Source organism: Leiobunum rupestre, chromosome 4 (assembly GCF_980474605.1).
Source record: "Leiobunum rupestre chromosome 4, qqLeiRupe1.1.hap1, whole genome shotgun sequence".
Taxonomy (NCBI): Eukaryota; Metazoa; Arthropoda; class Arachnida; order Opiliones; family Sclerosomatidae; genus Leiobunum; species Leiobunum rupestre.
In genome coordinates, this window is record NC_143387.1 from 35,294,693 (window position 1) to 35,306,276 (window position 11,584).

General features: G+C 37.9%; 2 protein-coding genes across 2 annotated transcripts; one reads left to right on the top strand and one right to left on the bottom strand.

Annotated features, from left to right (window-relative positions):
• Positions 1-174: 174 nt before the first annotated feature.
• LOC149947553 (membrane-associated progesterone receptor component 1-like) lies at positions 175-1,066 on the bottom strand. Its single transcript, XM_090171443.1, has 3 exons — positions 617-1,066; positions 409-561; positions 175-343 (listed from the first exon to the last, which is right to left on the bottom strand). The coding sequence occupies exons 1-3, from the start codon at positions 960-962 to the stop codon at positions 219-221; spliced, it is 624 nt and encodes a 207-aa protein (XP_090027569.1). The 5' UTR covers positions 963-1,066; the 3' UTR covers positions 175-218.
• Positions 1,067-1,567: 501 nt separating this feature from the next.
• On the top strand, positions 1,568-2,797 carry ND-B18 (NADH dehydrogenase (ubiquinone) B18 subunit). Its single transcript, XM_090171706.1, has 3 exons — positions 1,568-1,795; positions 1,889-2,057; positions 2,615-2,797. Exons 1-3 carry the CDS (start codon positions 1,678-1,680, stop codon positions 2,709-2,711), a joined length of 384 nt encoding a protein of 127 aa, XP_090027832.1. The 5' UTR covers positions 1,568-1,677; the 3' UTR covers positions 2,712-2,797.
• Positions 2,798-11,584: the final 8,787 nt, after the last annotated feature.

The window sequence follows — 11,584 nt, forward strand, 5'->3', positions numbered from 1 at the left end:
GCAACTAATATCTTTAAATGTTATTAAATTTGACTCCAATTTTTTTTTTTTTTTCAATATTTAGAAAAAGTGAAATTAAAGAAATAATTTCATGTCTGTTAAAAACTGCAACCAAGAAATGCTTGAAATTTTATAAAGAATATATAATCATAGAACAAATGTGGAAAAACAATATAAACTGCCCCGGCTCGAACTTTCATTTCCTTAAAAAAATTTATTTATTCATCTTTTGGTTTGGAAGAAGAAACTTTTTGGGTTTCCTTTTTAGATAAATCTTCATCATCTGAATACTCTGTAGGTTCTTCTCCGGGCTTTAATAATTTGCCAACATATACATATTTTTCTAAATAAAATGTGTTACATTATATCAACTTGCAAATAAACCAACTACCATAACTAAGCTTTTACCCGTAAACTGCATTTCCCATTCCCTTATTGATTCCATATCCATCGGTCCCAAGTCAGAAAGGTCATCATATTCATCACCTTTCGGTGCTTCAACTGTAAATGTTGCCAATCCCCTAGATGCATCACGACCAGCAAATGCATTGTAAGGCCCACCTATGGGAAGAAATAGATGTAATTTTTAAGCCATTTATAACCAGTAAATACCAACCTGGTCCATAAAATGCCTTTCCCCTCGTCACATCAAATATTTTACCATTGACCGCTACACAGACCCTGCCATCGGGGCCCAAACCATTATACTGACGGAGATCAGAGACTGTCATATCTTGTTTTTTCAAAGGAGGTGGTAAAGGGTCCTCTGGTTCGGGTGGTTCAAATTTTTCGCGACCACTGAATACCAGCTTGTATATAAGGACGGCACATATTGTTATTAACACTAGGTTTACCGGACTATATATTATTGACTCAATTATTTCAACTAGGACTGATTTACTGGATTCCAAAGCTTCTTGCGCAACACCTGATTCACCTCCCACAACAGGTACCTCAGCCATTTTCTTACTTTTAATGACAAAAGGGCAAGAAGATAAAACAAAACCTCTTGCTTAAGATAGTTTTTAAAACGACTTCAATCATCAATGAGAGTGCAAAATTTATTGTAGATCTCTTATCTATATTTACGCTGTTAGATCAAGCTACTACCATCTAGCGGTAATAATTTTATTTTATTATTATGCTCTGGCCTAGGTGTCTAGTGTTTAAATTTGCACACTATTCTTCGCAAAGCGCTGGTACGTATGTGCCTTATTTATATTTTTATGTGTATTTTACTATTTTCACATCTCTGCTTAAATATTAATTACATAATGAGCCGCCCTGTTAAAAAGAAAACGTAACTTGCGCAAAACGTTCCGTCACTCAGTGCAGGGAAAAGTATTTACTACCATCTTTCGGAGAATATGGAAACAAATGACTGACGTCACAATATTTGATATCGCGAAATCTCGTTTCGAACTAGACTTCTCGTGAAACGTTGCGACATTTCATTGGATGAATTGGTTTTACTTTATTTGTGATTATTTTATTTGCAAAAGAAGATGGCGACAAAATACTTGTTTTACTTTGAGCATTTATAAAATTAGAAAATCACCAGTTCACAGAATTACTGTTCGGAAAACGGGACTAATAACATAGAAATCTAGTAAATTGTCGAACTTTTAGTCATCTAATATCAATTTTATATGAATCTAACCCTTAAATTTTGAAACCATGGGTCAAGTATGGTCATTTAGTGGGCCGTTAGCCAAATTTAATACGAACCCTGATGTAACCAAACCAGCCACTTTTGATCCTCATGAAGGATTCCCAAGCGAAAGAAAAGAAAGGGGTTTTGTTTGCTTTCTTTTTACTTGTTTACTACCTTAAGAAGCCTTGCCCATTTCCAATTTGTAAAACTATTATCTTTGTTTTTATTATTTAGTTATGATTGCTACGAAAGAAGAAATGGATGCTGCTAAGTTATTGCCCAAAGAAAGAGATTATTGCGCACACTTATTTATTGAATTCAAAGCTTGCAAGGCTCGAAACTTCCCATTTGTTGTCAAGTGTGCTGGAGAAAAACATCATCATCTTCAATGTCAACATGATGAGTAGGCCGCTTTTAAGGGTAAAGGGTACCATGTTCTTTGCCATCTTGAGTTAATAGTTCTATTAAGATTTGTTTTGCAATTTAAAACCTAAAGACAAAAACCAAGCCTATAAGCCAGGGTACCCTTCTGCCCTAAATTTTGACTAATGAAAACATACATCTATAATATTTATCCATAAGTATGTCTCTTTGGGAAATATTTACTTGGGTAATTAAAGAATGATATCATTATACAGAAAATTGCTCTCCCAAAGGTTATGTGAGACGAGAGCAATGTTTCCTTTTTGTTTTTTGTACCAGTTGTTTACAAATTAATTGTTTTGAGTATAGATCAAAAATTTGTTATGCAACCAGTACCAGTTACTGCACATGCTGTGAGCGCATGGAAGGAACACTGGTTGTGTGAAAGACTGACTATGGTGACAAAACCTGTTATACAATCTGACTGGCTCTTGGAAATGTTTTCCCATGATGTGTCAAAAGACTTACTTATGGATCAATATTATAAATTTACGTTGGCGTGCATCATGATAAGCACATCGTTATTATCATTTTTAGTTGGGTTTTAAGAACTAAAGAATTTGAAAGAGAGAGAAGGTTACAAGAACGTGCCGCTAGGAAAGCAAAAAAAGAAAGCCAGGAACTTTTAAATTAATGCCTGAAAATAGCCCTTACATGCGTTAATTGTTGTAGTTAATATGATTTAGTTTGTAATATATTAAATATCCTGTAAAACATAAATTGTGTTCAAATATATTACTGCTAGAAGAAATTTAAAATAAATCTGGGGGGGGGGTCTATAATTACAGGTTTTCCAAGTAACATCCTTTTAAGAGCAATTTGTTGATGTGTTCATTTAAAAGGAACACAGGGCCGCAACTAGCAAAAATAGAGTCCGGGACGAGTGAAAATTTGGCACCCCCCAATAAGCTTAAAAATTATAGTTTGGCTCTCCTAAACCCTAACGCGCCAGTGACGCCCGAAAGCCCCCCACCACTGTCTAGCTATGGCCCTGAAGGAATTAAAAAAAATCTAAAATATAGTATCGATGAGATAAAAGTGTATTCAGATTTGTGTGCAATAAACATTTAAAGGAAGAAAATTATAAATTTAAAAATAGTTCTTCAGTTCCAAGGCTAATAAAGACTAATGGAATCAGTCTATTCTCATGAAGTGATTAAAAGTGTTGGTTGCAACAAAAATCGATAGCAATAAAACGAATGAACGAGGGCTGGTTTTGAAGCCCTGGACGTTCTCTTTCCAAAAATTTCATTGTTGAAACAAATTTCCAAGCCTAATTTTGAGTCCGAAACTGGCCTTTTTCGCTTCCCAAAGTCCTGAAATTTTCTCCTCCGTAGCACGAGCAATTTGGGGCAAATCGAAGCTGTAGTTTTACTACTAAAATATAAGGAACTGAAGTGGAGCGATTCTGTTTACTTGTAGAAGTTTTCAAACCAGAGATTTTTAATCGTAATATTAGGCTTATTATCGAAATAAAAAATAAAAGCCTAGAAATTATCTTTTCAAATCACGCGGCGCGAGGAGCCTTCGGTTTCATATCGTTTTTCTACTACGTAGCCTTGTACAGGGATATTTCAATGGCTCTTTCTATAAAATAATATATACGCATACATGAATAAAAAGTGTTATTTTTTGGAGCGCGCGCTTCCTATTATTTCCGTGTAGAGGGTCTCGTGCGTTTTCGCGTGAGCTCAACAAATCAAAAATATACGCGTGCTCTCTAACTTTAACTGCACGATGAATAAAATAATTTTATTTTATTGCTCGACTCTACGGCGCACGGAGCACGAGCACCATATAAAAAATTTGTTAGTAGAATCCCATGGTTGAATAGGGGTTTTTTGTTTAGTCCACGGAATTTGTAGCATCATAGTGGCATCTAGGAGAAACAAACACAAGGAGAACGCAGCTAGCCTTTAAACACGCTAACGAAGGGTTGTGTACGAATTTCATTGGACGAGCGTCACGAGCCTTTACGCTGAACGTTTTACGGGCGGGGGCGGAAGACAATTTCCGAATTTTTCTCTTCCGACGGCAGCAGGCGCTAAAGCGTCTAGCCAATGAAAAACGTACACAAGAAAACCCACGACTTTTAACGAATTGCTTTCTCCTTGTGTGGGGTGTTGTGTTTGTTGCTCCTAGGTGGCATCAAGAATTTGTATGCAAGCCTAAACTCTATGTTGGGTAAAGCGACCAATGAGATAACTCGTTGTCAATGACGTCAATGACCACGGCAAAATTCAAAAACATTTCCCGTTCTTTTAATTATTTCTAATTATCTACGAAACGTAAAGCAACGAAACTTTATATTCGGGTATTTTAACGTAATTTCTTCGTTTAAAAGTAATATTAAGGCGGTAACAAATAATGTGCAACTTACTCTTTAGGTGTTGATAGGGAGTTGGATATTTACCTCTATGTGGGTTAATTATAAACTTTTCCTAGTATGATGATTATCATATTTGATTTCTTAAAAAGACTTGGTTGCATTATTAAGATATTAATAAGGGTTGATAGGAAAATTAATAACAACACTTTTGGCATTAATTAAAACCACTTAAGTAACTTAAATTCTTTATCTGGATTTTGTTGTAAAAACCAAGTGGGAAGCTTCTTTATAATATAACGGGTTTTCTTGCGGAAAATCCAGTTTTCTACTAAACTCTAATAATGCTTACAATCAAGTTCCCTGGACTCACTTTTCCAATGTAACATTTGGAAAATCTTTGAGCGTCATGTGATGGCTTTGGTGCCTTCACCAAATGGCCTCTAAAGTAGTGTTAGAATTTATTTTTGTAATAAATGAGCAATTTGTTTGTTCCCTTTCCAGTTTCCACCAAACGTTTCAATTGGTGCCATCTATTAGTCTGAGCTTTGAAAGTCTTTATTTCGAAGAAAGTTTGGGTAAGAAAGTTATTAAAATAACAGTGGCGTCACTAGGATTTCAAAACTGGTGGCGCTTAAGCCATAAGCACTGGTCAGGGGCGTCCCCCATTGAGTAATATGGGGGCTCCCAAAAAGGTTTGTAAAAGCATTGAGTCAGACTAGGAAAAATGAAATTTTTTATGCCCATTTTTAAGTTCGAAGAAACTCTGCGGAATTTTAGGAGGCGCTTCAGAAATTTAACAGGTGGCGCCCTAGCAATATATATTTAGAAAGAGTCGGAACTGGAACTGTTTTGACAAAAATGTTACTTTTGCTTGACGCGGACGGCTCACGGCAAGGGAGGGCGCGCCCCCGCCGCCCGCACTTGATGATTTGATATTACACCCATAACTCAAGGTGTCTTTTAGCGCCCCCCCCCCCCTTGAGTTTTTTACGTAGCGACGCGCGAGAGTTTTTCTCGTGAGTTTACCTGCTTTAAGACACGCCCATTTCTACGAGCTTCATCACGGCCGTAAAAATCTTCCTTAGACAGGTGGGCCCCCTGGACCGTTCATGAAGTGGGCCCCTCAAACATGATAGCGTTATAGTTGTTAAAGCTGGGGCCCTTTGTCTTCTGGCAGCCCAAAATATAAGACCCAGTCCGCCACTGACCACTGCAATTAAGAAATTTTAGGGACAGACATATGAGAGTTGGACGAGAGTTGGAGACCTGAAAGACATCAAAACAAAACGTGTTACAGAATTCACGATCGGGTAGAGTTCCGCGATTAACCGGGACATAGTCCCTGCTTGGTGACCGGGTTCCCCGTCAAAAATAAGTCATGCGCGGCAAAGTTCAACGTTAACCCATGAACGCGAACCCCGCGCTATTACGTGCTTCACCAGGGTCTTGTAAACTCTTGCGCGGAACCGCCATCAACGAGTAACGGGCATCGCCGTATCCGAACTTCAGGAGGACTCTAAACAATGTTGTAAATGTATTTATTTATTTATTTTTCTTGTCTGTATATTATTACCTTTTCAATTTATTTTTCTTGTCTGTATATAAGTAACCTTTCAATTTAATATTTAAGTTTGCCCTTATTATACAAGCGTACGTACGTCCCCACTAAATTCATGATTAAATTGTGTTTATTAAATCATTAATGGCAAACCTCATTACCTCTTATATTTTTCTTGATTTAAGCATAACCCTAGACAAACTAACTTTAATTAAAAAAAATACCCCTAGACTATTTTAATAACCTCGCTCACCAATAGTGAAAGTGACGCGAGTCCCCGGGCCAGTCGTTTTTAGTTCGATTAATGTAGCGAAGGTAAACATACGTTTAACCGACTTCCCCTTTTTACCCCTTTTTGAGATCGTAGTTAATTATTAATTAGGTTAATGGGTAAAGGTAAATATTTCGTTACAACCTGACACCTGTTTGCCGTGGTGTCAGTGAGAAGCTACAACACAATGTGTTACACCGATAAGCAACAAACACAGCACCCCACAAAAAGATAACGCAACCCGTCAAAAGTCGCGCATTTCCTTTTTCAAGACTACTAAGTTATTACAAACAGTCTTTTTCAAGACACATTGGATTTTGAGGTGTTGAAGGATAAACCGGAATTTTTTGCCAAGATTCAACTTTAGAGAGATCCTGTTGTAACTCGGCGTTAGATGTGTTTGTACTAAGAATTTTGATAAGTTTTGTGTCATCTGCAAAGAGACTGGGGAAAGAATGGTCGACAGCTGAAGGTAAACTATTGATGTATATTACAAATAAGAATGGTTAACATTAGGAGCACACAGCTATGAAATTAGATATAAGAAAGGTATAAATCATTCTAACACCAGGGAATGGTGCAAACAAAGCGATTAGCCAGGAGCAAAGTTTGGTGGCCAGAATTGAACACCAACATTGAGGACAGAATTAGAGCACGTTCAAGTTGTCAGCAAAATGCAACCATGCCAAAGGCTGAATACTTGAAGTGGCCCGAGGAGATCCAACCGTGGACTCGTGTCCATATAGACTTTGCCGGACCGGTAAATGGGAAATATTTATTAATATTAGTGGACTCTACCTCGAAATGGATGGAAATCGGAGTCACTTCAACAACCAGTTCAGACGTAGTCATCACATTCTTACGACAAAATTTGGCACGTTATGGAATTATGAAGACCCTGGTGAGTGATAATGCCACTTGTTTCACAAGTAACGAGTTCCAAATCTTCACGCAGAATAACGGCTTCAAGCATTTGACCATTGCACCGTATCACCCTGCTTCAAATGGTCAGGCTGAAAGGGTGGTGCGTACCGTGAAGACATCATAAAAAAAATAGATGGTACTTCTAACTCTGCCATTGATGTCATTGACGAAGGTTTAAAAAAATTATCAAATGGATCTCTAGACGTAAGACTAGCAAGATTTCTCATAAACTATCGCCGCACTCCGCAAATTAGTGGTAAATCTCCAGCGGAAATCATGTTTGGAAGAGAAATCCGCACCAAACTTGACATGGTCCATCCAACGAACGTTAAAGAGGAGAGAGGTAATGAGAATATCAACATCGATAAACCTATAATTGAAATGCTAGAAGTAAATAATAATAGCTAAGGAGTGAGAAGTTATTAAAACCAACCGTGTCTCAGACATCAACAACTGGAGCCAATAAAATGAATCCAAATCCAGATGCAGGGTACAGATCAGTATTACAACCACTGATCCAGAGTCATCAACAACCACCGATCCAGAGTCATCAACAACCACCGATCCAGAGTCATCAGCAACCACCAATACTGAGTCCTGACAATGAATCTCCAAGCTGGAGTAGCAAATCATCACCAAGTCGATCACCGAGTCGCAATCCTATCTTATTACCACGACAAGACTCAAGACCAGAGCAACAGCCTACCACAAGCATCTCTATTCCTAGTGTAGCCACATCATCAGAAGGAAGCCCCATCAAGGATACTTATTAGACAAGATTTCGACAAAGAGCCTCAGTCGAGTAGACACAGACCACACGTACGAAGATCCAGTCGAAGACGTAAATCAATTAAAAGACTTAATTTATGAACTGAAATGTTTAATCGTTAATGTAGTTAAAATACACTATAATCAGTCTATTTAAAAAAGAGGTGATGTTATGAACTATAATAGCCAGGGGGCGCCACTGGGTGGGGAAGCTGAGGGAGCTCTAGTTTTATGACCACCTAAACAGTGGTCTACCGGCTGCCGACATGTTCGGTACTCTTACTTAAAACTTCATATGTAAAAATCATCATCATCATGGAAATAAATCTTATAGCTTCAATAGAGAGTGTTTAATTAACAAGAACAAACACATCAGATTGATTAAATCTAGATTAGATTTTTTAATCTTGATTACCCTGATTTAATCTTGATTACCCTCATTTAATGACGATCACCCTGATTTAATCACGATTACCCTGATTTAATCATTTTACTATGATTAAGACGCAGCCAAAATGGAAGTGACTGCCCCTCGGAAAAATCTAATCGACGAATGTCATTCCTTGATTAAAATGCCTTTAAAAAAATCCATTGCAGGGGAAACTTTTAGAAATCATGTTAAAATTTAAAAACAATCGTTAAAAGTCAGGAAATTTTTGAAATAAACATTATAGATGGGGCCTCTAAATCAGGCTGGGCCTATGTGCAGAAAATTCTTGGCGGGGCTACTGTTGCTCCTAGCAGGCACACACACTGTATCGCGCATCACTTCCACGCTCGGAAATGGAAGGTCTAAATGCTGCCATACACACGCTAACTGTCCTTTCCGAATCCAAACGCATGGAAATTCGGAGTAAAAAGCAGCAAGATACTACCTATCAAACTCTGGTACAATATATTACCATAGCTGGCCAACTTCCCAAAAGAAGATAACCCCTGACCTTTCAGCGTAGTGGGCTTATAAAGAAGAATTCCATGAAGTGGAAGAAATCGAGGGAACCGCTTGGTGATATCTCCGGCGCTTAGACCAGAGCTAATGAAACAGCTGCATTCAGTCCATCAGGGTGTCACGTCCTGCCTGGTGAAAGCGAAAATAAACGTAATTTGGCTCCAGATAACTTCACATATAACCAACTTTGTCAAAAACTGCATTATATGCCGCTTCAGAGACCCAGCCAATCCACTTATCAAAATGCAACCTCACCTTGTTCCGAACCTTCCATGGGAAGCAGTAGCAACGGACCTTTTCTAATTAAAGAACCCGAAACGGATTATATTAGCCGAATACTTTTCAAAATTTATAGAAGATCAAGAATTAAAAATTACTACTGCATTCTGCTTCTGTGATAACATTTTTAAACTACACTTCGCACGCTACGGGGCTCCTCAACGTTTCATATCCACCTTTCTCGTACTTTAAATTCCAAGAATTTCTACGCATGTGGAATATACAACACGTGACAAGCAGTCCCTACTACGCTTGCTCTAGCGGTATGGCAGAACGCTCTATTCAAACTATTCAAAACTTGTAATTAGGTTCCCATGGAGTATATTTCAACTCCGATTATGAAACTACCCACATCAGCACAAAAGATGATGGGCAGGCATCTAAGGACCCCATCAGTATCACTACATCAAGAAATGCCCTTCAACCTCAATAACCTATATCCAAGATGAACTGCGGACCAATCAACAACATATGGCCTCTACTAATAACCCCGTACGTTTCCTAAATCCGACATTTTCTCTCAAGGGTATCTATCAGAATGGGACAAAAGAGACTAGCTACCAGCAAGAATTGAAACCACACTCTTATATCATAAGACAGAGGTTCCTGAAGCTAATTCATCTGGTTCCTCCACGTACAGCACTCCGGAATGTGACAAAACAAGCCCCAGGAGCCATAAATCAAACTTCGAAAGCAAAATAGCATTCTCCTTCATTACTCAACAACGATTTGATTGGTCCATACCGAAAGCTGAAGTTCCAGCTTGTGACAACTTGCCTCAGATTTCACCGCAGCAATGTGGTCAGTCACCACCTCCCTAATTCTCAACAAACTCCTGTTCAGTCATTACAGCGGCTGAGTAAGTCTTTGGGTAAAACTCCAGCACAGCCACTTCCTCAGAAAGCACCACTATCACGTCAATATCCGATATAAGCTACTCCAACCTTGCATAGCTTACAACCACCAGATCACAACTATTCTTTTCCAGCCGGCACGTTGGGACAATTACCGTTAAACCTAGACAATCAAGGCCAGGAGGGATGATCATTACATGGTGTTCCACCTGTGATGTGTCATTCAAATCAGCGAATTCCTGCCTCATGATTTCCAGTAATATGTCCCCCATTTCCAAGACATCAAAATCAAGATTCAGAAGCTGTAACAACTCGCTATGGTCGGACTATCACGAAGCCTCAAACAAAAAGTTGTAGTAAAATGTTGTTAGATGGTGATGGTTAGTCTTAGCATAAGTAACATAATACCCCTAAGTATGACACTTTTAGCCTTGCTCATGCATTTTTTATTACTACACCCTTTCTTCACCAACGATAAATTAGAAAAACGACTAGCAACTCTGTAACCCGGAAGTTTAATACTCTTTGGGATTTGATTTTTTTTTTATTGGTCATCGAAAAGGAGTCAGAGTTCAAATTTAGCCAATCATATAGCGCTACAAAATATTATGAGGTACGAAATGTAAGAAATAAAATGGCCGTTATGGTATTCGGCTTATTAGGCCTAACTCTATCGGAAAATTATACCTAAATACTAAATATTCTTAGGGTCATTTTCAAAGTTTGAACTGAAAAAAAAATATTTTTATTGCGTAATTATCAATTGTAAAAGTTATTCCAGAAGTTTGAAAAAGGTTAATTCTTACATTTTAATTCATCAATTCATTTTTATTTTGATCACAGCGGACAAAACCAGGCATTCATATTCAAGTATATTCAAATTATAATAGTAAAAATCTGGAAGAAATTGTAATATAATATTCGTAAACTAAATGAGAAACCTTTTTACATTAAAAACGTAACAAGCTGTAGGTTTTTTAACGTCTACAGTATTTGGTGCATAATATTGATAAACATCAATGAGATTGATCTTCTCAATATACTACACTAGTGATCCACAAATTTCGAGTTGTTGGTGAATTTCTAATATAATACCATTTGCCCGATATAAAGATTTAATATTGTTGGGGAAAATACATACAATTTCTTTAATTTCTTCCGTTGTTAAATTACTGCGGCTATATGCCTTGCCCTTAAGCCTAAAAATGACTGTTTTCAAAACCGCGGGAATCACTGATGTTTATCTCACTATCATGTTTTAATAAATTTGTCTACCTACTCGTTGTGCCTCTAACCTTACAAAAAAATAATGGGAGTACGCAGGTGGTGGAAAAGTTTATTTCGAGTGGCTTTTTTTTTATTTGACAGACTTCAATGTATCGTTTTCTAAAGCGGTGCTACCATCTTTCCACGATCATTGCGAAACGAAAACGGCGCCACTCTCTTATTTTTTAGTCGATTGTGACGTGTGGGACAATTCAGTCCTCTCGTATATTTGATTAGTCAGGGCGAGATATGTGTAACGGCCACGCCAACGGGGGGATACTTGGGGACAGGGGTGGTACACACGTGGCG